Genomic DNA, 26,892 nt, shown 5'->3' on the forward strand with positions numbered 1-26,892 from the left:
TGCCTAAAATCATAATAAGGCCACAGACACCCCAAAACACACCACAAGATGTGGACCTGCCCACCAGAAAGACAAGATTCAACCTCATCCACCAGAACACAGGCACTAGGCCCCTCCACCAGGAAGTCTACACAACCCACTGAACCAACCTTAGCCACTGGGGACAGACACCAAAAACAACGGGAACTACGAACCTGGAGCCTGCGAAAAGGAGACCCCAAACACAGTAAGTTAAGCAAAATGAGAAGACAGAAAAAACACAGCAGATGAAGGAGCAAGGCAGAAACCCACCACACCTAACAAATGAAGAGGAAATAGGGAGTCTACCTGAAAAAGAATTCAGAATAATGATAGTAGAGATGATCCAAAATCTTGGCAATAGAATGGAGAAAATACAGGAAACGTTTAATAAGGACCTAGAAGAACTAAAGAGCAAACAAACAGTGCTGAACAATACAATAAATGAAATTAAAAATTGTCTAGAAGGGATCAATAGCAGAATAACTGAGGCAGAAGAACGGATAAGTGACCTGGAATATAAAAGAGTAGAAATAACTACTGCAGAGCAGAATAAAGAAAAAAGAATGAAAAGAATTGAGGACAGTCTCAGAGACCTCTGGGACAACATTAAATGCACCAACATTTGAATTATAGGGGTCCCAGAAGAAGAAGAGAAAAAGAAAGGGACTGAGAAAATATTTGAAGCGATGATAGTTGAAAACTTCCCTAATATGGGAAAGGAAATAGTTAATCAAGTCCAGGAAGCAGACAGAGTCCCATACAGGATAAATCCAAGGAGAAACATGCCAAGACACATATTAATCAAACTATCAAAAATTAAATACAAAGAAAAAATATTAAAAGCAGCAAGGGAAAAACAACAAATAACACACAAGGGAATCCCCATAAGGTTAACAGCTGATCTTTCAGAAGAAACTCTGCAAGCCAGAAGGGAGTGGCTGGACTTTTTAAAGGATGAAGGAGAAAAATCTACAACCTAGATTACTCTACCTAGCAAGGATCTCATTAACATTTGATGGAGAAATTAAAACCTTTAGAGACAAGCAAAAGCTAAGAGAATTCAGCACCACCAAACCAGCTTTACAACAAACGCTAAAGGAACTTCTCTAGGCAGGAAACACAAGACAAGGAAAAGACCTACAAAAACAAATCCAAAACAATTAAGAAAATGGTAATAGGAACATACATATTGATAATTACCTTAAATGTAAATGGATTAAATGCTCCAACCAAAAGACATAGAGTGGCTGAATGGATACAAAAACAAGACCCATATATATGCTGTCTACAAGAGACCCACTTCAGACCTAGGGACACATACAGACTGAAAGTGAGGGGATGGAAAAAGATATTCCCTGCAAATGGAAATCAAAAGAAAGCTGGAGTAGCCATTCTCATATCAGACAAAATAGATTTCAAAATAAAAACTATTACAAGAGATAAAGAAGGACACTACATAATGATCAAGGGATCAATCCAAGAGGGAGATATAAGAACTGTAAATATTTATGCACCCAACACAGGAGCACCTCCATACATAAGGCAAATACTAACAGCCATAAAAGGGGAAATCGACAGTAACACAATCATAGTAGGGGACTTTAACACCCCACTTTCACCAATGGACACATCATCCAAAATGAAAATAAATATGGAAACACAAGCTCTAAATGATACATGAAACAAGATGAACTTAATTGATATTTATAGGACATTCCATCCAAAAACAACAGATTACACATTCTTCGCAAGAGCTGATGGAACATTCTCCAGGATAGATCATATCTTGAGTCACGAATCAAATCTTGGTAAATTTAAGAAAATTGAAATCATATTAAGTATCTTTTTCGACCACAGTGCTATGAGACTAGATATCAATTACAGGAAAAAAACTGTAAAAAATACAAACACATGGAGGCGAAACAGTACACTACTTAATAACCAAGAGATCACTGAAGAAGTCAAAAGGATATCAAAAAATACCTAGAAACAAATGACAATGAAAACACGATGACCCAAAACCTATGGGATGCAGCAAAAGCAGTTCTAAGAGGGAAGTTTATAGCAATACAATCGTACCTTAAGGACAAGAAACATCTCAAATAAACAACCTAACCTTACATCTAAAGCAATTATAGAAAGAAGAACAAAAAAACCCCAAAGTTAGCAGAAGGAAAGAAATCATAAAGATCAGATCAGAAATAAATGAAAAAAGAAATGAAGGAAACGGTAGCAAAGATCAACAACACTAAAAGCTGGTTCTTTGAGAAGGTAAACAAAATTGATAAACCATTAGCCAGACTCATCAAGAAAAAAAGGGAGAAGACTCAAATCAATAGAATTAGAAATGAAAAAGAAGAAGTAACCACTGTCACTGCAGAAATACAAAGGTTCATGAGAGATTACTGCAAGCAACTATATACCAATAAAATGGACAACCTGGAAGAAATGGACAAATTCTTAGAAAAGCACAACCTTATGAAACTGAACCAGGAAGAAATAGAAAATATGAACAGACCAATCACAAGCACTGAAATTGAAACTGTGATAAAAAAATCTTCCAACAAACAAAAGCCCAGGACCACATGGCTTCACAGGCGAATTCTATCAAACATTTAGAGAAGAGCTAGCACCTATCCTTCTCAAACTCTTCCAAAATATAGCAGAGGGAGGAACACTCCCCAACTCATTCTACGAGGCCACCATCACCCTGATACCAAAACCAGACAAAGATGTCACAAAGAAAGAAAACTACAGGCCAATATCACTGATGAACATAGATGCAAAAATCCTCAACAAAATACTAGCAAACAGAATCCAACAGCATATTAAAAGGATCATACACCAGGATCAAGTGGGGTTTATCCCAGGAATTCAAGGATTCCTCGATATAAGCAAATCAATCAATGTGATACACCATATTAACAAATTGAAGGAGAAAAACCATATGATCATCTCAATAGATGCAGAGAAAGCTTTCGACAAAATCCAACACCCATTTATGATAAAAGCCCTGCAGAAAGTAGGCATAGAGGGAACTTTCCTCAACATAATAAAGGCCATGTATGACAAACCCACAGCCAACATCATCCGCAATGGTGAAAAACTGAAACCATTTCCACTAAGATCAGGAACAACCCAAGGGTGCCCACTCTCACCACTATTATTCAACATAGTTTTGGAAGTTTTAGCCACAGCAATCCTAGAAGAAAAAGAAATAAAAGGAATCCAAATCGGAAAAGAAGAATTAAAGCTGTCACTGTTCGCAGATGACATGATACTATACATAGAGAATCCTAAAGATGCTACCAGAAAACAACTAGAGCTAATCAATGAATTTGGTAAAGTAACAGGATACAAAATTAATGCACAGAAATCTCTTGCATTCCTATACACTAATGATGAAAAATATGAAAGTGAAATTAAGAAAAGACTCCCATTTACCATTGCAACAAAAAGAATGAAATATCTAGGAATAAACCTGCCTATGGAGACAAAAGACCTGTATGCAGAAAATTATAAGACACTGATGAAAGAAATTAAAGATGATACAAATAGATGGAGACGTATACCACATTCTTGGATTGGAAGAATCAACATTTTGTTAATGACTCTACTACCCAAAGCAATCTGTAGATTCAGTGCAATCCCTATCAAATTACCACTGACATTTTTCACAGAACTAGAACAAAAAATTTCACAATTTGTATGGAAACACAAAAGACCCCGAATAGCCAAAGCAATCTTGAGAAGGAAAAACGGAGCAGGAGGAATCAGGCTCCTGGACTTCAGACTATACTACAAAGCTACAGTAATCAAGACAGTATGGTACTGGCACAAAAACAGAAATATAGATCAATGGAACAGGATAAAAAGCCCAGAGATAAACCCACGCACATATGGTCACCTTATCTTTGATAAAGGAGGCAAGAATATACAGTGGAGAAAAGACAGCCTCTTCAATAAGTGGTGCTGGGAAAACTGGACAGGTACATGTAAAAGTATGAAACTAGAACACTCCCTAACACCATATACAAAAATAAACTCAAAATGGATTAAAGACCTAAATGTAAGGCCAGACACTATAAAACTGTTAGAGGAAAACATAGGCAGAACATGCTATGACATAAATCACAGCAAGATCCTTTTTGACCCACCTCCTAGAGAAATGGAAATAAAAACAAAAATAAACAAATGGGACCTAATGAAAATTAAAAGCTTTTGCACAGCAAAGGAAACCATAAACAAGATGAAAAGACAACCCTCAGAATGGGAGAAAATATTTGCAAATGATTCAACGGACAAAGGATTAATCTCCAAAATATATAAACAGCTCATGCAGCTCAATATCTAAAAAAAAAAACAGCCCAATCCAAAAATGGGCAGAAGACCTAAATAGATATTTCTCCAAAGAAGATATACAGATTGCCAACAAACACATGAAAGGGTGCCCAACATCATTAATCATTAAAGAAATGCAAATGAAAACTACAGTGAGATATCATCTCACACTGGTGAGAATGGCCATCATCAAAAAATCTACAAACAATAAATGCTGGAGAGGGTGTGGAGAAAAGGGAACACTCTTGCACTGTTGGTGGGAATGTAAATTGATACAGCCACTATGGAGAACAGTATGGAGGTTCCTTAAGAAACTAAAAATTGAACTACCATACGACCCAGCAATCCCACTACTGGGCATATACCCTGAGAAAGCCATAATTCCAGAAGAGTCGTGTACCAAAATGTTCATTGCAGCTCTATTTACAATAGCCAGGACATAGAAGCAACCTAAGTGTCCATCAACAGATGAATGGATAAAGAAGATGTGGCACATATATACAATGGAATATTACTCAGCCATAAAAAGAAACGAAATTGAGTTATTTGTAGTGAGGTGGATGGACCTAGAGTCTGTCATACAGAGTGAAGTAAGTCAGAAACAGAAAAAGAAATACCGTGTGCTAACACATATATATGAAATCTAAGAAAAAAATTAAAAGTCATGAAGAACCTAGGGGCAAGAAGGGAATAAAGACACAGACCTACTAGAGAATGGACTTGAGGATATGGGGAGGGGGAAGGGGAAGGTGTGATAAAGTGAGAGAGTGGCATGGACATATATACACTTCCAAACGTAAAATAGATAGCTAGTGGGAAGCAGCCACATAACAGATGGAGATCAGCTTGGTGCTCTGTGACCACCTAGAGGGGTGGGATAGGGAGGGTGGGAGGGAGGGAGACACAAGAGGGAAGAGATATGGAAACATAGGTATATGTATACTTGATTCACTTTGTAATAAAGCAGAAACTAACACACCATTGTAAAGCAATTATACTCCAATAAAGATGTTAAAAAAAAAAAAATGACCCACAGAAACATAATACCACGTATGTCTAGACTTCATTTTGTGTGACATTGAGGAGTTAAATAAATTTGATGATATAAAGAAAAAATAAATAAGTAAATATATTTAATACTTAGTTCTCTTTTTAATCATCATTAAGAAAAAAAATGTTATACCAAGTTCTAAGGATTCCAGTTGTGGAAATTTGACCAACGTATGCCCACGTTCCCATCCCAGGGACAGTAGCAACAAGTTGAATGGAATTGCTGAGGACCCAAGTTCAGAGCTTCACAAGGAAGAGAGAGGCATTCCTAATGATCAAGAGCCCATAATAAGTGCTCAGAAGATACACATGAAATGAATTAATGAAAAGATTATCAGGAATGAAGAGAAAGTCCTTGGTAAGGACTGTGGGTACAGAGCAATGGTCTCTGGAAGGGAAATAGGAATATTTCCTATTTTTCTCCATTGGCATCATCATCAAATTCTTGGACACAGGCGATTTGTTCTGTGAAGAGTCTTCGGCTGCAAGGAGAATGTCTCTGTAATTTAAATTAACACCAGTCTGTAAGAAACACCTGGATTCCAGGGGCTTAGCACAGTAGCTGTTTATTTCTCACTCCCACAGTCAAAGGTGTTTCCTGCTTGTTGGTTGTGGAATCAGGGATGCTCTGTTTTGGACAGTCACTCAGAACTTATACTAATGATAGCTCTGCCATTTTCATCATGTGGCTTCCATATTCCACCTAGATATGAACTTCCAGCTGCACCGAGGGCAAAAAGGATGGAGAATACGGTGTGGGGTATTTTTATGGGCCAGGCTGGGAAGAGATGAGTATCACTTCAGTTCACATCCCATTGGTGAGAAGAAGTCTACATTTTCCTACCTAAATGCAAGAAGAGGAGAGCTGGAAATGAAGTTCCTGTGCGAGAAGCTGCTTGCTAGCGGATACTCTATGCTGTGGAAGCTGGAACACCAGTTTTGGTGAACAGTAGCTAAAATGTAATAGGTTTTCTGACAAGGGATGGGAGTGGGGTCACTTATAGTCATGAAGCGGCTGGAAAGACATTGCTAGTTAGGTCAGCTCTTCATAAAAATCATCCATTGTCATAATACATAGCTGATGTATGACCTTTCTTGGAATAGACTAGGAAATACATCAGATATGGACAGAGAAGAAATTCGAGATAAGGGCATTTTGTGGAGACAAATTAGTTTCTGTGTCTCATTAATGCAATTAAAAAACAAAACATAGTTGATCTCAGTATGCATGTGCAATAGGTCTTTGAAATGATTCTATGTTTGTTTTAGGGGAATATGTTTTTAAATGTAATTCATGGGTAACATATTTCATGGATTATAATAATGATGCCTTATTTTGTACAATATATTTTGCTTTTGCAAATGTTTTCTATTACAGTTAATCCTCACAATAATCCTCTGAGATAGGGTAGATAAGGATATGATCCCTGCATTAAAGAGGAGGAAACTCAAGATCCAGTAGTAAGTGGTGGGACTGGGAAAGGAGCCCAGAATCTCTGACTCCAAGCTCTACTTCTGAAACCCTTCAAAAATTTAACTTTATGTTATTTTTTCTCAGAGGGGTTGGAAGTTAGAGAACAACATCAGCTGAGATTGGCTTACCTGCTTAGTGAGAAGTTTTACTTCCTGAGTTGTCCATGTTGGGTGAATGTTCTAGACCATGTTTCACATCCTCTTGGGGAACAACTTCAATCACTGGAATAGGTTTATACGAAAATAGATTGTAAAATTTGGTTTGGAGGCTTGAACTTGAAATATTGGCCAAATTAGAATCTTTGATTTCTATTTGCTACCTTGCATTTGTATATAAATACAGTATGAAATCATATAGTGAGCAGTCTGCCTTTTTTTTTTTTCATTTTTATTTTCCATTTTACTTAATGAAGTGTAATAACTTGTAAGGGATTTAAATTGAATCCTTAGCAGTCTACCTGTTGTGGTACATTTAAAATGAAAGGATTTCAGAATGAAATTTGGAGATTTTTATGGTGATTGTCAATGTGATGACTTCTAAAATCTTGGTGCTCTCGTCGGGGTCAAGAGACCACTAGTGTGGTTGTCCGATTAGGTGAGCAGGTTTACTTTGCAGCATGACAAAGCTGTACAGTAGATGCACTCCAGCTGATGGTCTTGGAGTTATGTGGCTCTAGCCCCTACCTGTGGTGATTTGGAGCTATAGCATGTCACTGTAGAGAAACCACATGCAGGAAGCTGATAAATAATTGTGTCTGATTGGAATATAAATTGGATCCATCAAAGTGTCCTTAGCAAACAGCAAACTAAATGACACATATCACCATGTGTCATGTATATACACATATATGTGTGTGTGTTACTACAATTCATGATAGTTTCAAAAATTTCAAATATTTATGAAAATAGGATATGGCCCCATGGGGATCAACAAAATCTTCCAAATAGTATTGTGTTTGCTTAGAATTCATGTAACAACGACAAAAAGGAAGATGGCAAGAAAACAAATATTTTTAAAAGTCTCTTTTTGTCCCCAGAAATTTCACTCCTGCAGACTAGCAGTGGCTGGCTGGATGGATGTATTAGTGCCCCTGGGGTGATGCATTTCTATTTCCATTACTCTTCATTGCAGCTTTTTAGCACAGCAGGAAGTGTGTTCTCTCTCAGCTTCCAAGTTTTATGTTTTTAGCCTAAGTAAATATAAACCACCTGTTGTTCACCTCCACCACCTGTTGTTCACCTCCTTCTAAATAAATAGATTTTTTTTAACCTTAATAAAACTTCGAAATGGATGCCTACCTTTATTTCTAAAAATTTAAAGGTTTTAACATAGGAATGAATGGTTTGCAAAGAGCACTTATAGTCAGTATTTTCTGGGCTCACTCTGAGGTGTTTTTTGGTGTTTGGGTTTTTTTTTTTTGGTAGCAGGAGAATTTTAGGAGGTAAGGGAAAATACTATATAAGCTGTGAGTCTTTTGCTACTTTTAATTTACATTGAAATAACATTCTCTTTACAGTGAAACACAGTTTAAAGTGCTAGAAATAAAACCATTTTTATGTGTGAAAATCATTGTCTATGCCAGTGGTCCTCAAATATTAGCTAGCATACATCAAAATCACCGGGAGAATTTTTAAAACTCAGATTACTGTCCCCACCTTTAGAGTTTCTGAGTCAGTGGTTCTAGGGTGAGGGCTGATAATTTGCATTTCTAACAAGTTCCTAGATGACTCCGATGATGTTGGTCCAGGGGCCATACTTTGAGAATTACTGGTCTATACTTGATGTTTCTAACAGTCAATTCCTCACTGCTGATTATGGGTACGTGAGTGGAAATACCCAGGTCAGAAGCCTAGAAACTGAATTGCTAAGACTAATCGAGGTTTATTCTCTCTCACCTTTGTGCTTCATTAATATTATTTTCTTACGCATATTTTTCTGCCATATTATTTCTTCTTTGAAGGACGGTTGCTAATATTTACCTTGAATTTAACTTGCATCAATTATCAGACTGAGATAAAAAGAAGGTAAAAGAATTTCAAGTATCATGCTTTTTTTTTCCCCTAGAAAAGTATGAGAAGTAAAAGTTCTCTTAACTGGTTTTCTAAAATACTCTTTGGTACAGTTTAATATGCAGGTTTTAACACATGTTGTCACCTGGGTTATTAGAATTTTGCAAGCAGTTAGGATGGATTCCCTATAGAGCGTTCTATAAACGCCAGATGTTGTAGCAGTCAAATAAAGGAGCTTTTCCCCCATATTTTGAGATGCATGTCAGATGCAGTGGAAATAACTGTAGGAGGCTGGAGTTAGGGAAGCTCATAAATGAAATATCTCCTTTTGTGTGAGCTAAGAGGAGAGCTTCTGAGCCAGAATATCTGGATTATTTGGCGCCCTTATATTGAGACCTGGGGAAAACACCTCACCTCTCTGTTTCAAGATCCTCATATCTAAAATGGAATAATAGTATCTTCCTCTTAGGAAGCTTTGAGGATTGACTGAGTTAAACCATTTAATGTGTTTAAAATAGTGCCTTACTCTCAACAATATTATTAGCAGATACTACATCTTGGAGAAAGAATACTATAAAGCCTATTTTTTGGTCATGCTGCTGGTAGCAGTGGCAATGCAATTGAAGTTAAGTGAAAAAAATTTAAATTAGTACCAGAATTGTACTGTATAGTTATAATATCCAACTCCTTTTTCAAAAATTTACAAAATGTCATTTTCTCTGTAGAAGAAAAGATCATTAAAAAGCACTGTGAATTTAAGACAGGATAGATGGTTCTTCTTTATATATTTCATTTCTGGCAGAGTGTTTATTGGATTGTCCACTGGTGAGGAAATTGCGCAGGATGATGGTGACACTTAAGGTTAGAGGAGAAAATATGACTCAAAAACCAAAACAGTCAGTACATTTGGAGTGGTCAGAGGATCGGAGAGTGACATATATAACCGCAAATAAATGCCAGGGAGTCTTCACAAGAGTGTGGGGAGGGATGATTTGGAAAAAAGATCGAGGTAGCTGGAATGTCACCAGATAGGCAAGATGCGGAGAGACGAGGCAATCATCATTGCAAGGAACACCTGGTGGGTTCTCAAAATTGGCTAACCTGCTCCCTGCACAGTCCTTCCTTCCCTCCTCAGGGACAAACTATGTGTCTTATCCTTTTAATGTGGCCACAGTACCCAGCACAGCGCTGCACAATCAGTGTTGGCTGATTTGATTTGATTATGCATGCCCCAGTTTGTATTCTGGTTTCATTATTTTCCCTACAAATAAACTGCAGGTAAAAAAAAAAAAAAAAAAAAAATCAGGAATACTGTAGTTAGCATAGTAAACTCTCTCTCTTGTTTTCCTTTTAGATTACATTTAGGTCTGTTTCTGCTCATCTAAAAATTTCTTATTCCTATGTGAAAATACAGGCTTACCTCGTTTTATTGTTTCACCTTATTGCGCTTCACAGGTAATTGCGTTTTTTGTTTTCTAGGGGGTTTCTTTTACAAATTGAAGGTTTGTGGCAACCCTGCATTGAGCTTTCCAAGCAGCATTTGCTCACTTCGTGTCTCTGTGTCACATTTGGGTAATTCATGCAATATTTCAGCCTTTTTCATTATTATTACATTTGTTATGATGATCTGTGATCAGTGATTTTTGCTGTTAGTATTGCAAAAAATTACGACTAGCTGAAGGCTCAGACGATGGTTAGAATTTTTTAGCAATGAAGTATTTTTTAATTAAGGTATGTACATTGTTTTTTTAGACATAATGCTATTGCACACTTAATAGACTACAGCATAGTTTAAACATAGCTTTTGTATATACTGGGAAACCAAAAAATTCTTGTGACTTGCTTTATTGAGATACTTGTTTTATTTAGATGGTCTAGAATCGAACCCATAATATCTCCGAGGTATGCCTAAAAGGAGATGTCATTACATTCCAAGCTAATCACTTGGGCTATAAATTTAAACAGATAAATGCAGTTGTAAATGAAAATATCAATGTAATTTCAGTTTCAATAAAATCTGAAACTTGAATCAAGTGGTACATTTGACAGCTATATGCCAAGGAAGTGTCACTGGGATGGGTAGGGTTGCAAGCATGAAAGTTGAGAATATTGATGTTGATTATTTGCTCCATCTGGCTTATGGTCAAAATAAGTACAGTAGGCAGCCAAGGTATATTCTTTTCTCAGGTAGGAAATAACTCTCAGAGAACTTGAAAGGTTAAATGCAGTAATAATGGAAAGTGATATTTTTGCATGTATATGAATTTTAATGTTTACTTAAGACTGGTAATCCCTACACATGGAATATATTATTAGTAATATATGTGACATGGACCAGAATTTTGATATACTAATCATCATTAAGAAGTTTTCTTTTTTGTAACCAAAAATCAAATATTTTTTAAAAATTAAGAAATATTTATGTTTTTTTAAAATCTAAAAATGAATGCATCATGTATATCATATATATATTACGTATATGGATTGTGTATAGATGGACCAAAATGCTGTAAGCCAGGCTTTTTTGGGTGTCTATTAAGTGGTAGACACCAACATTATAACAAATTCTTATTCTACTCCTGCCTTTGACACTATTTTATTCTTTTTTATCTACCCATCTGGTGTCTGTATTGTATTTTAGAGGATTTCATCAAATGTATGGTAACCTTCAACTCTGTATGTATCAAGTGTGAGACACTAAAAAGCTATGTTCACACGTCCACACATTTCTTAGTGTCCTCTGGGATTCACTCTAGGTCATCCACTGGCCAGCTGGTTGATCCACTGGGTACCTTGAATGTTGATGTCTGTTGGTTTTAGGGATGATAATTGTTGTCCGAGAAGGACTTGCCACTTCTGGCTGGAATGCGGATGGGGGAGATATAATCTTGCATTTCTGAAGGAGAAAGAACCTAGGACAGGAAGACAGTTGCTGGAGTCTCGGTATCAGGATGCATAATTTCATTTAATCCCTCATTTTCATTCTTATACCTCCACCCGCCTGTCTGACTGATATCTCTAAGTCTGGATTTTCCCTGGTCTGTATTTCCTGGCTCTTGATGGTATGAGGGAGAGGTAAGTAGTAGCTCTTGTCTCTGGTTTCCCCCACCCCAACTTTCCACTTGGTCTGTTGCCCACACTTCCTGAGCTGTTCTGGGATTCTATGGGAAAATCTCTTTGCATTGCTCTGATGTCTCCCTCTGCAGGCTCCTGTAGGCTTGATGTTCCCTTACTCCTCTTTGCTAAATCATGTATCACTCTTTCAGCTGATTTCCATATTCATATACTGTAGTCACAGGAGATTGAGTTTGAGCTTTCGGTTTTTGTTCTTGCTGTCTTAAGGGAGAATTCCTAGAAAATACATGGTGGAAAAGTATTTATTTTACCATCCAGAAAGTGGGGGTCTTACATCTTAAGGCTTAGCCTCTTAAGCAGTCTCCCTTTATTGTTTTTCTCTATCCCTCATAGCTACACCAGAGCTAGAGTTTAGAAATACAGCCATATCTGTCATTTTTTTTTTTTTAAAGAATATAGGAATTTTTTTTGTTTTTTTTTTAAAATTTATTTATTTATTTTTGGGTATGTTGGGTTTTCGTTTCTGTGCGAGAGCTTTCTCTAGTTGCGGCGAGCGGGGGCCACTCTTCATCGCGGTGCGCAGGCCTCTCACTGTTGCGGCCTCTCTTGTTGCGGAGCACAGGCTCCAGACGCGCAGGCTCAGTAATTGTGGCTCACGGGCCCAGCTGCTCCGCGGCATGTGGGATCTTCCCAGACCAGGGCTCGAACCCGTGTCCCCTGCATTGGCAGGCAGATTCTTAACCACTGTGCCACTAGGGAAGCCCCATATCTGTCATTGTTATGCCTCCTACATAAAAATAAGCTTTTACCTAAAATATTGATACAGCCCTCTTTACTTTACAAAGGACCCCTGCCTGACTCCTGTCTTCTCTCTAGCTTTTCCATGTGCCTCTTCCCCATGCTCTGACCAAGTGGAATTATTCAGACCAAATGGATTCAGAATTCAGAATAAGAAATACACCTCTGCCCCTTAATAAGTTTCACTATCCCTCCATATATATATATATATATATATATATATATATATATATATATATGGAATATGCTTTCCCCTTCTCTCTGCTTGTCAAAGCTCATCCTTTTGGATGGCATTCCTCAATCTTCCATCATTCTTCTAGGACCTTCATAGTTGTGGCTTTCTTTTTTCTCTCTCTTTTTTTTTGGGGGGGGGCCATTTTTCTTTAAACAAATTCACTTTTAAGAACTGGAGTAAATTGGCTTCATAAGGAAACTTTTATTCTGAAGTCAAGTGTGAGCTCTCTTGTGATTTTTAGGTAGGAAGGTAAATTTATCAGATTTGCATTTTAAAGCAGTCCCTATCTATAGTGTATAGAATAGTTTAGTGCATACCCTGCCTAATTTAGAGACAGTTTCTAGGACTTTTAAAGCAATTTGGGTGAGAGATGATGAAAAGCTGAACCAGAATAATTACAGCAGTAATGGAGCCGAAGGGTCAAAAGATATTAAGGAGATAGAATTAACAGAACTGGGTCAGAGATTGGGTGTGAGAAATAAAGAAAAATAGCAAAAGGAACTTATTAGAGTTTATTTTATGTTTACTATAGAATTTACCTGCTTTCATAGACCTTCTTCTGATTTTCTGGGGTTGTTGACTCATCAATATTCACTTTTAATCAACCTTCAAACTTGAAATATTTTTAAAAAGTTCATTAATAGTATTTTCCTTGATGTAAAAACTGAGAAATAAACTAGCTGAGTTGAACCATTTACTTGGTGAATCTATTACATATATTGTGATGATGTTTATATTATCAAAAGCTTTTAATGGGTTCATTTTATAATAGTCCCTCATAGCCCTCAGTATTGAGATTTCTAGAAGGTCTGCAAGAGTCATGACATTGAACTCCATGGATCTTTTGGTCATATCAGTTCTGTGATAGCAACTGAAGATCCGGTCTGTGATCAGATTTCAAACTGAGTATAAATAGCATGTTTCAGGTCTTAATTCCATACTGTACTTTTTCTAATCTCCTTTGCCCAACATTGCCTATCACTCATGGAGTTTTGAATCATACACTGAGGTGTACAAAATTATAGCTTTTAAAAAGAATATATAGGGAATTCCCTGGCGGTCCAGTGGTTAGGACTCTGCTCTTCCACTGCAGGGGGCCCAGGTTTGATCCCTGGTCGGGAAACTAAGACCCCATAAGCTGCGTAGCGTGATCAAAATAATAATAATAAACAAAGAGGTAGATTCTATTTTTATAAAAAAAGAATATATATATAAGCTCACCTCTCAAATGTCTATTTCTGTACAGCAGGAGAAAATTTATTTTTCCCAATTCAAAGTATTCAGTTACTTCTGGTTTAAAGTTCAGTCCTATCAGAATAGGCCCAGTCAACTTCAGATTCTTCTCCTTCCCTTGTACATCTTTCTCCCTGAAGTGATAGTCTGAGGAGGGTTGGTGAACAAGGATACTTACTACCACGGCACCATGATGCCACATCTTATGGGCCGTTAGTGCCCATCAGTGCCACTGTCCGGTAAGTGGTGAAATTTATGATGTCTGTCAGACTGGAGTTATCATAACCTGTGCTCACATATTTCTTGCTTTCTGTCCTTTCCCATATTAGGTCTAAGCATTCTTCCTGTCCTGATTTCAAATACACTCTGGGATCACTTGCTTTCCCTTAGAAAATCCCATATGGTTCTCAGGAATTGGAAGAAAAAATGGATGCTCTCCCATAAACTTTTGGTAGATGTTATGCTTTGTGAGTCCTTCTCGGGTCCAGATGCTACTATGAAACTCCACCCAGAGAGGTGGCCTGTTAGGTCGAATCTTAGCACTTTCCCTTCCTTCCAATTCTCTTCCCAGGACTAATTCTTTTCTTTGTGGGAAAAAATACTTTCATCACTGGTCACTCTTCCCTAATCTACCATTTATGGCTTATCTTTTATGTGCTTAGTCCTTTGCTGATTTATGTAATGTGAAAGCCCAATTATTACTGTTGAAATTGTTGGTTTTCAAAACAGTTTCTTTCTGCTATGGATTAGAAGAGCCTATTTGACTTCTCAAAACCTGTAATTTGACTAAACCAGAGAGCAGTGCTTATGGGAATATATCACTACTCCTTGAATGTTGGGGAGAAACTAATGTGTATAAATAAATGCAGGGTTGAAACCAGCTCAACTAATATTTAAAATCATCTGACTTCATTTATAATATTTTCTAAGTAGGTTATAGGTTAGTGTCTTTCTGTTAAAATAGGCTCTTGACTGAAGAGTCTGCCTTTCCCCACCTACTTCTTTACATTTCTTTGATCATTTAGCACTCATTAAAAATAAATTATTATGTCTCATTGAAACATTTGTATACCTCAGTGTAGTGTATGCAGTAACAAAAACAGTCATAATCATTTTTATATAACTGTCAGGTTACTTACAATACACTCGTCAAATACTGAATTATGGTTTAAAAATTCAGGAGCAGTTTGCTGTGATACGCAAAGGCAGTGCATTATATTGTCAGTAGTAAAAAAAAAAAAAATCTTCATAAACAAAAGTTTAAGACGCAATGGAGAACCAAAGTAGATCTTCTGATGTTGTTTTACTGTAACAGGATAAAAGCAGTATGATGTCTGTATTTTGTCTTCTATTTTTGTTTGTTTTTTTTTACAGCCATGTTTATTATTTATTCATTTGCCGTTTTATTGAGAAATAATTGATATACATCACTGTATACGTTTAAGGCATACAGCCTGATGGTTTGGTTTACATATACTGTGAAATTATTACCACAGTAGGTTCAGTTAACATCCAACTTCTCATATACATAGATACAGTAAAAAGAAAAAAATGGGAGGGGGAGTCTTTTTGTGATGAGAACTCACAGGATTAACTCTCTTAACAAATTTCCTATGTATCATATAGCAGTATTAACTGTAGTCATCATGCCACGCGTTACATCCTTAGTGCTTATTTATCTTGTAACTGGAAGTTTGTACCTTTTGCCACCTTTCTCCAATTCCCCCTCGCCCTCCACCCTCCGCCTCTGGTAACCACAAGTCTGATCTTTTTTCAATGAGGTTTTTTCATTTGTTTTTAGATTCCACATGTAAGTGAGATTATACAATATTTGTATTTCTCTGTATGACTTATTCCACTTAGCATAATGCCTTCAAGTTTCATTCATATTGTGGCAAATAGTAGGATTTCCTCATTTTCTATGAGTGAATAACATTCCATCGTGTGTGTGTGTGTATAAATTTATATATCTATATTTTATATATCTATATATGTACCACAACTTTTTTTCCCATTCATCCATCGATGGACACTTAGGTTTTTTTCTATGTCTTAGCTATTGTAAATAATGCTCCTATGAACAGAGGGTTGCAGATATCTTTTTGAGTTAGCGTTTCTATTTCCTTTGTATATATTTCCAGAAGTAGAAATGCTAGATCATATGGTAGTTCTATTTTTAACTGCTTGAGGATCCTCCATACTAATTTCCCTAGTGGCTATACCAATTTAAAATTCCACCAGTAGTACACAGGGGTTCCCTTTTCTCCATATCCATGTCAGCATTTGTTATCTCTTGTCTTTATGATAACAGCCATTCTAACAGGCGTGAGGTGCTATCACACTGTGGTTTTAATTTGCACTTCCCTAATAAGTAGTGATATTGAACATCTTTTCTTATACCTGTTGGAATTTTATGTATTTTCTTTGGACAAATGTCTATTCAAATCCTTTGCCTATTTTTAATTGGGTTATTTGTATTTTTGGTATTGAATTGTACAATTTCTTTATATATTTTAGGTATTCCTTTATCAGATTATACTGTTTGCAAATAATTTTTTCCCATTCCATGGGTTGTCTTTTCACTTTGTTGATGATTTCTTTTGCTGTGCAGAAGCTTTGTAGTTTGGTGTAGTCCCACTTGTTTTTTGTTTTGTTTTGTTTCTTGTGCTTTAGATGTCATATCCAAAACTTCATTCCCAAGACCCATGTCAAGGAATTTATTTCTGTATTTGTTTCTAGGGGTTTCATGGTTTCAGGTCTTAATCCATTTTTGAGTTAATTTTTTTTAAGTGGCATAAAATATGGGTCCAGTTTCTTTCTTTCACATGTGACTATCTAATTATCTCAGCAGCATTTATTGAAGTGACTGCCTTTTCTCCACTGAGTATTCTTAGCTCTTTTGTCAAATATGAGTTGATTATATATGCATGGTTTTATTTCTATGCTCTCAATTCTGTTCCATTGGTCTATTTATCTGTTGTTATGCTAGTACCATATTGTTTTGATGACCATAGCTTTATAGTATAGCTTGAAATCAGGAATATTGCCTTCTATTTGACCCTATTATTTTATAATTTAAAAATTAGCACTGTAAAAGAAATATTATAGGATCAAATAATTAAGAGATCATTACAACTTGCAGCAGTTTTCCTTAATTAGTTAGGTCAACTACATTTGGGTGGACAGCTAAGATTTAAGGATTTGACAAAGATACTCTTGTATAATGTTAATAAACTAATTATGATTAATGTAAATATGAAAATGTGAACTAATAATACTATTTGACATTTAACAAATATTTAGTAAGTGAAAGGCCATGTTCCAAAAGTATAAATTTATTAACTCCTCACAATAATCCCATTAATAGGTAATACTATTATTGCCATTTTACAGATGAGAAAAATCTTACACTGAGAGGAAATAAATGTTCAGTCGGTATCCACATGGATATTGAGGGGCAGAGCAGAAATTCCAACCATGTAGACTGTTCCTTAAAGAATACCTGCTGTTGCATAATAGGCCCTAAAACCCATGCTGATAAATATGAAATATAAAGTATACCATGGTGCCTTTAATTTCTATTATTTTAAATTACTGTAAATGCATTATTAAACATACAACTGTGCTAGAGTTTCTAAGTAGCACTTTGGTAAATGTAATCTCATTAATTCTTCTGAATTAACTGAAATATAATTATTGCATGAGATGACATTTATATTCATAATATTGCAGTTTAAACATCTGAAGCCAGCTTTCCTCAGATGTTTTAAGGTAAATGATATTTAAAGCTTTGGTCACAACCTTGATGACTTAAACACTCAATGACCCTGCTATAGAAAATACCAAATATTGATTTATGATTGATATGATATTATTTCCAATTATATCAGTTTCTTCACTAAAAAAAAACAAAACTATAATTCATACCCTAATCCTACGAAATAAGTACCACACATTTCACTCATTCAACTGAGGCTAAGAGGTTAAATACTGTGATTATTTTTATGGGAATGAATCAAGGGCAACTTTGGAGCTCTGATCCAAAATCCGGACATGATTTCACCATTCTGTTGTGTTTATTTGAACAACAGATTCTAATGATGATTGACAAGGTTGTTTGTATCATCTCTCATCAGGTTATTACAGAAAGTTTATTGATGAGTTTTAAATATATATATTTATATACCATGTGTCCTTTGCTTGAAAACTGTCTCCTTAAAGACACAGTTCATATGTCCACTTTTTTAAATTTAATTTTTTATTTTTTAAAAGACAGGAAAATATAAGTTTATATATATTTAATTTTAAATATATGTATAAGTTGCTTTGTAATTGTTTTATATTTCCTAATCTAGATTATAACCCTTTGAAAATCACTGATTAACTTGAATCAGGTATCTTCTACACATGTCTGTTAGAAAGAGTAAGTAAATAAAGTGCATGGGACTTAGTTTTTAAATTCATTTATTTAATCTGAATAGATTTTTCTGATTGCAGCTAAGTCAGAGCTACTATCTGAGAAAAGTTTCATGTGTTAGAGATGCTGGACGAGTCAAAGCACTCGGGCTTGGGATTCCTCTAGAAGGAATCCTGGACCAAGTGAAAACGTGTTTCATGAGCTCAGCCAGAGGCTATCCCAACAAGGTCTTGAAGCCAACCAGCTGGTTTCCCATCTGTTTTCTCACCTGAGTCCCAGGAGGGATTTGGATAGAGGCTAAGGCACTGTTGACATGCATTTGGAGAATAAAAGTATTATTGTTTTGATTTTTAATACATTCCATTCTGTGTATATTTAAATAAATGTTAAATGAATATATTTTCCATAATTTAATGCCGTCATTAAAAAAGAAGAATCCATGCAACATAGAGTTTGTTGGAGGTTGTGTCATGATGGAGGCATTGCAGGCCTGGATGAGAACATCACAGCCTTAAAATTGGATACATTCCTCTGAGTTTGGATGGCAGACAGATCTGTGGCCCCAGTGAATAAGATAGCAGGAGTCAGAGATGTGAGTAGTGTAAGAAAGCAACGATACAGTTTCTCCAGTCTTCGACCGCCAATACTTACAAATTTTTTAACCTTTGCAAAATGATAACATCAACACATATTTGTTGGAAAGCCATCATAGCAAATAACACTTAGATGCCATAAAATGATAATAACAGCAGACCTTTTTTCAGGGCTAACTCTGTGACAGGCACTTTACAAGTGGTATCTTATTTATTCCTGACACAATTTTATAATGTAAGTATTATTATTATCCTTATTTTGCAGATGAGGAATCAGGTTTAGAAAGGATAAGCAACTTGTTCAATGTCCCAGGGGTGGCAAGCGGCCTGCTGGGCCTCAAAGCCAGGTCTGCTTGACTACAGAACTCATGTTCTTCATCTTTGTGGATCCTTTAAAGTCAATTAACTGGTGCTTATAATTCACTGCCTAGGGGATAGGCACAAATCAAGCCTGGCTCGCCCTGAAATTTCTACTAGAAACCAAACAATTAATGCTATCATTTGATTGATGCGTAGATGAAGGGAAAGTGCTCAATTTTTTATATTCTAAACAGTATAAATCCTTATAAAATTAAAATTTTACAATAACACAAGCAGACTAAAATCTTGAGGAAAATGATCACCAAATAAAAGTGTCTATCTAGAAATCATGTGTTTGTTTTCTAATTCAGGAGACAGTTGTGCAAGTGATTTTTCTCACACTTTAATATCTTCAGTATAAAGAAGATCATGAACATGGAGAAAGATGTAGTGTTGCCCTCATATATGTTTTTCTTATGCAACAGGATGCTTCAAATTATTTATGTCTTTCAGGACACTTAATACCACTACATATGCATTAAGATGCCACTTTGTATTTTCTAAAATAAAGAAACACTGTCTTTTTCTTCTATGTTGTATTTTGGAATGTTTGTACCTAGGATACATTAAAAAACTTAGTGGTCCCACTTTTAGGTTTTGGTCCTGTAAAAAATACTAGTATATGAATGTGCCAAGATACATATATAAGATGTATCTTACAAATTTAGATGCAGTGGAAACATTAAAAAAAAATTAAATATCCTTCAACAGGGGATTGATATCATGTATAATATTACATCAAAAATAGTGAGAAAATATATGCGAAATGGTTTTAGAAGTGTTATTAAAATACTGTTACATAAAAAACTGAAAAATGCGGTGATACATAAATATGAGCCAGATTTGGTTACGCATTCTATCGTGAGTATGTGTATGTGTGTGTAATACTGTGTCATGTGGTAAAGTGTGTAGGCGTAGAAAAAATTCTCGAACTATTTATACCCAGTTATTCAAAAGTGGGTGGGGTTGCAAGTTGTGGGGAAAACTTCATTTCTCAGTTTCTACACTTCTATTTTATTTTATTTTTACAAAACCTTGTATTAGTTTTGTTAGAAATAAAAAAAGCATTTTTTACATTTTGCTTGGCACTTAGTGCTCATGACTACAAAGCTCAATTTACCTTTCCAGTCTAATTTGTCATAATTTCAGGCATCCTGCCTTGATTATATAATTTACAACTGTGCCCTTGATTCCTTTTTTCCTCTGCCTTTCTGTATCTTGTCCCCTCTGTGGGGAAAGCCCTTTCCTTCACTTCCTATCTTTAGGTTCTATTATGTGTCCAGTACTAATTCCAGTGCTTCTATAACACATTTTTATGTGTATATTTCTCAGTTAATTGTCCTCCTCTATTCTCATTTCAAATTTTGCAATCTTCTATCATATCACATATTATAGTCTGCCTTGTAATAAATGTATTAATATGTCCATATGAGCCATTCATGAAATTAAAGTCTTATTTATTTCCTTGCATTTAGATCATATTACATCAGTAAGTGCCTATAACATTTGAAAAATTAGTAACATTTTATTTTTGTGAAGTTTTTGAACAGTTTCAGTTTTTTCTTCTATCATAATCTGTTATTGGAGGGACACCTCTACTTTATGTAGATCGCCAACCTTATGGCTCATAATCTGCTCCTCAATTCTGTATTATAATTTCTATGTAATAACTGCATTTACTTCCTCTATTCTCTTATATAAATGCATTTCAAGAGGCTGAAATGGGATATGACAGTTCAAATAAAATAGCTTAAGCATTTGCAATTGTTTCATAAAATGATGCCAAAATATTGTCACATACAGTATCTCACATGACAAATTTAATAAAGTCTTCTCAGAGAAACACACATTTTTATAGTAAGATTCTGGTATAAATCAATCCAGGTGGCTTCCTTTTACAAGGACAGGCAGATTATTTTCAATATGATAGAACCAGGGGCAAGGGAGTAAAAACTCAAACTGATTTGCAAACAGGAGCTTCCTCAGTAGTCATCCAGGAAGGGAGTTTTGCTGTGTCACAAGTGACTAGTCCCGGGTTTTGAAAAAAGAGTGAGTCATCCCCCTTTGAAACAAGAGATAAGTGGGGGAAAGAGCTGTTTAAAAATTATTTTACAACTATTTCCTTTGGAGCTATGACTCCTTAAGCTGGAATGTGATCCAGAATAACTTCCCTTTGAATCCAACATTTGTCTTAAGCATTTTTATTGCCTCTCTTTTCCCTCGTCCCATCTCACTTCTTCCCTCCCTCTGTTCAACAGATTTACACGGACTGGGCCAACCACTACCTGGCAAAATCGGGCCACAAGCGACTGATCAAGGATTTGCAGCAAGACATTGCAGATGGAGTACTGCTAGCAGAAATCATCCAGATCATTGGTAAGATCTGCCCTCTGAGAAAAGCCATGAAAGTTTCTGCGCCCACACACTTTGGTAAAATACAATTTAATTTGGATGCTTAGGAACTTGGTCCACGTGTCTCTGAGATTAATGCAGCTCTCCCCGTGATTTAATTAAAATGTTTATGTGAGAATGTTTGAAAAAGGCAGTTTGGCCATGCTTTTAAATGGCTAGAACTGTATCTTTACATACACTGAATTGTCAGAAATGAACGCTTCATTAAACCATATGTCTCCCATGTGTGCATTTCGTTAGCTGGAGCAACTCTTACACTCTGAGATTCCTTGAAACTATATCCTGATCCAGCAGGGACAATTGTGAAAGGTTTCATGCCAGCAGTCATTTGGCACAAGCTAAGGAATTAGCAGCAACTTCCTTCTCACTCACTTTTTTTTTTTATTTGCCTGATTTGTGCATAGGGACCTGACGGCTGCTAACAAGAGTGTCTTCTTGTACACGGCTTAGGAGACAGAGTGAATGTAGCACCAGCATTGTGCTTGGTGTTTTTTTTTTTTCTTTTTTTCTTAGTCTCCTTTTTTTGTGTTTCACTTCATGGCTTAAGCATGTCATTCTTTTTTTCTCTCTTTTATTTTATTTCTTGGCTTTAGCAAATGAAAAAGTTGAAGATATCAATGGATGTCCTAGGAGTCAATCTCAGATGGTAAGAATCATGTTTATTCTAAATAGATTGCTTGTCTTCACTTCCAGAGTTAACTGCATTTATAAATGGACTAGAAGTTTCTTTTGCATGTCTCTCTCCTTGTTTAAGAAACCATTTGATCATATTCTATCATATATATTTCTTTGGGTGCAATTTAGGAAGAAGTGATAACAACGATACGGTTTAATATGTATGACTCCTGAAGAACCAATCTCCAGGTGTTTGATCAGATTCTTGACCTTTTTTTTTTTGTTCTGTTCTGATGTCTGAATAATTTAACACTGGTCTTGGTGGCAATAAATCCCATTTCCAGTTTTAAGTGGAGCCTTTTTGTCTGAACAACTGGTTTGAAGAACAGAAGTTGCCATCTGCATTTTAAAAATATACGAATAGTATTTTCTTCGCTCATAACAAAGTCCAATGTAAACACATGGACTCTTCAACACTTTTGGAAATAACTCTAAGGGCAGGCTGCTGGAATTTTGCTGAGCAGGGACTGACTAGGAGATATGATTCATAGCCTTTTCCAGAAAGTTGTCGATCTAGAGGTCTGTCTGTCCCCCAGCCCTCTCTTATTTTTACCACTTGGTAAAGCCTAGAGTTTTATAATAAAATAATAGATTAATAAACTGCTGAGATAAAAACCCACCCCTTTCTTAATTAAATAGCCACAACTTAATTTTATAGGACAACATGAAACCAAAATGCCTTAACTGAAGTTATGTCAGCAGATATAATCAGGAATGACAGCCAAAATCCACAAGATGAGGTTTCCTCCAAAACTCTTTTTAGCATAGAATAGGCATTTAAAATAAAAATAATGAGTACTTAATTGACAGAAACTGGAAGAATGAAAAAAATGATGAACTGCTTTGACTTGCTGACCTGCTTTATTTAATGTCAGAAAACTGAAATCCAAAATAATAAAAAGAATTTATTTTTAAAGAGTGATTAACTAGCACGTCTGTGTGTGTGTGTGTGTGTGTGTGTGTGTGTTTAAGCACTCCTCTAAGGACCTACTACAGTGTCATGAACTCTGTGTCGCTCTTGTGAAAAAAATCACTCTAAAGAAAGATTCTCTGTAAAACATTTCAGTTTTAAGGAAACTTCCTGATCTAATTACTCTGGGCACAAAGACGACTCTATTAAAATTAATTATAGTTATTTCCTGCAGTTTTACTGGAAGTAGTTATAATACCTTTAGGCCCTGCTATAATAAAAGCTGCACGATGATGGGAAAGACATGTAACTTCTCTGAGCCTCAGATTTCTCATCTGTAAAATGAACCCTAATTATGATATGATAATAACATATAATTATGGACATTCTTTACTACCTAAACTGATATGGAAATGCAGAATAGTATTGCTATAAACTTTATAAAGAGCACATTCATGAATTAATACCTGTTAAAAGATTTTTAAGGCTTTATATTAAAAAGCTCTATAGTCCCTGAATATCATATGTTATTTCTCAAACCCAACACTGTTGGTTTTACTTTCATTATTTCAACCATAAAGAGATGTTGGATACTAAAACTCTTATGTTCTCTGCTGTCATTCCAATTTGATTCTGATTACAGTTCAATAAATAGCCAAGCTATTACTTTATGACAGATAATAAACAAATAAACCTTCAAAACTCATAACTATAGATAGAGATGCAGTCCTTAGATATTTATCTGAAACATCTGTGCCTAAGATTCTACAAATCTGAAAATATTCTCATGAGTATAAGACTCTCTTAATTTTATTACTTCCTGCTCCTTATTAGCCCCCAAATGTCATGCAACATCTAGTATACCTGTTATGTTGATATTTCTGCTTCTGATTTAAAAAAAAAAAAAAAACAGAAAAGCCAAAACCTGAGAAATGCAAATGTTATAAAATAGGTGATTTTTTTTTCCAGCCAAAAAGTTTTAGTCAGAATTACACTGAATTTTGAGTAACAATGACTTGTAACCTCATTTTTTTTGATGTGGTTGAATTTCTAACCTGAAATTGGCATGCCTTCAATAAGGTGATTCAGAAGAATACATATGACACAAATGTAGCTTTTTTGGCTGAATTATTTTTGCCTCTGTTCTTAAGAATTGGCATCGGTACTATGTTATTAATGAATAAAAATTCCAGATTTTAACTGAGACAAGAGAGTAGAGGAAAGAGAATTATGATAGCATGACTAGGCTTATAAATTTCATACATCTTTTCCAAACAGGATGTTGCCTGTTTCTTTATTGTGTAGCAACCGAGCAGTGCCGTGTTAGTAGCAGTGAGCACTGTCCTTACTCATAGAACTACTTGGCCAATGCTTTTTATATATCTGATTTTTCATGGCCTTTGGTTGGCGTTCATGTTTAACAAAAGGTAAGGTAAAACTAGGTCTGCTACTGTTTCTAGTTACAAATTGTCTTTTTTTTTTTTTCTTTTTTAATTTCAAACTTGGTAACCTTTATTGGATTATTTTCAGCCTTTAGTAATAGAAGTTCTCTCATGGTATGAATGTATGGTATATTGATGAATAACAGCCAGCTATTCATATTTAGACAATATTAACTGAGTACATAAGGCATCAGGTGTAGGGACACTTGAGGATCAGAGGAGCAAATATTCAAATAAATAATAGCAACAATGTTAATAGGGAAGAACAAAAGGAATGTGAAGGAAGTGAGCTTGGTGTGTTCCAGAAGCAGAAGACCACTGTGGTTTGAGCACAGTGAGAGGTGATTAGAGGGGACGACGGAAGCATGATTATGTAGGACCAAAGGAAGGAGTTTGTATGTTACTCTAAGTTGATTGAGGAGCCTTTGGAGGACTTTTAAAGCTGGGCTGTGTTGTGATCTGATGTAAATATTAAAAATGATCACCCCAGGTGCCTTCTGGGCATTGTAGAATACTTAAGTGTCGGCCTTCAGTTGGGTATGGGAGATGAAAAATATAGGGACTATGCAATGGTCCCCGATTTTTTGGCCTGAATGAGTAAATAGTTACCATTAAACCAGATGATTATTATGGAGGGAGAAAACAGGCTAAAAGGTGAAGAGGGGAAGAGGACAAATTCAGATTTTGACAAGTAGAATTTGATGTATCCATTGGAACGTCAAGTAGGATGTTATTGGAGGCAATTAGGCATGTGATTCTAAAGGCCAGAAGTAAGGTATTGGTTAGAATATACCTACTGCATAGGTAATGGTTGAAGCCGTGGCCAAGGATGAGATCTCTAGGAGATCTGTGTAAAGTCAGAAAGGAAGAAAGCTGAGGTTCTCACACTGAGGAATACCAACATATATGTGATAAGCAGAGGTGAAGGAGTCAGAAAAGGGTGAAAAGAGTGGTGAGAAAGTGAGCCCATCACTGAGAGAGTGGATCAACAGATATGGATTGTTAATCCTTAGGGTAGCTATGGTAGCTTAAGCTGTAATACATACTTGGACTAACCCAGTGGGACAGGGCAAAGTAAGATGAGGAAAATGTGGCAGATGCTGTCAAATGCTACCTAGTCAATGGGTTGGTATACCAGAAGGCAGAAGAGTTAGTTTTGGTAATTAGACAGGCATTAATGACCTTCATGTAAACATCTTCTGTAGAGTGATCATGTGTTCAAGAATAGCTGAGAGGTGCAGATATCCACTGAGTCTTGAATGATCTTTCCAGGACTTTCCTATTGAAGGATGCATAAAAAATATATAGTTTGAGAGGAAGTCAAGGTGAGGGAAGTTTTTGCAAGGGCAGAAGTCGGCAGAGAAGGAGGAAGCAATAGGGAGAGGGGAGGATCCAGGGGAATGGGGAGACAAGTGACCATGCCAGATCATCAGGGATGTGGCAGAGGAGGAAATTTGAAGTCTGTGTGGAATATTTAATGTTGGAAAACAATGGGGATACACTTTCCTTTCATAAGGGGATATGATTGCTTGAAGAGGTGGTATTTGTTAGTGGATTACGTAGAAATGGAAGGAATTCAAATCAATATGATAATGACTTCAGACTATTAGATAATATTAATGTGCTCTTTTCCATGTCGTTCTCTAATGGTTACGTTATAATATAAAGAAAAAACATTGATTATAGTATTTTATAGCAGATAAAGAAAATTCAACCAAAATTCTTTCAAATATCATTGGCTAAAGGGCACATATTTAAGAAAAATATGAACTTGTCTTTATTAGCAGGATTATTGAGAGGTTTTGATTCATATTTATTCCAAGTTTCAACTGCTATCTATTGCTATC

General features: G+C 35.8%; 1 protein-coding gene across 19 annotated transcripts in view; it reads left to right on the forward strand.

The window, feature by feature from the left end:
• NAV3 (neuron navigator 3) overlaps window positions 1-26,892 on the forward strand; it is a 1,129,181-nt gene that overhangs the window by 850,911 nt on the left and 251,378 nt on the right. For all 19 annotated transcript variants that reach the window (XM_082351536.1, XM_082351537.1, XM_082351530.1 and 16 more), the window contains 2 exons: window positions 21,865-21,982; window positions 22,612-22,664. In XM_082351536.1, the coding sequence (XP_082207662.1) occupies window positions 21,865-21,982; window positions 22,612-22,664 (171 nt within the window). The remainder of the gene's footprint in view (window positions 1-21,864; window positions 21,983-22,611; window positions 22,665-26,892) is intronic.

This window comes from Balaenoptera borealis (assembly GCF_965194805.1).
Source record: "Balaenoptera borealis genome assembly, chromosome: 13".
Classification (NCBI taxonomy): domain Eukaryota; kingdom Metazoa; phylum Chordata; class Mammalia; order Artiodactyla; family Balaenopteridae; genus Balaenoptera; species Balaenoptera borealis.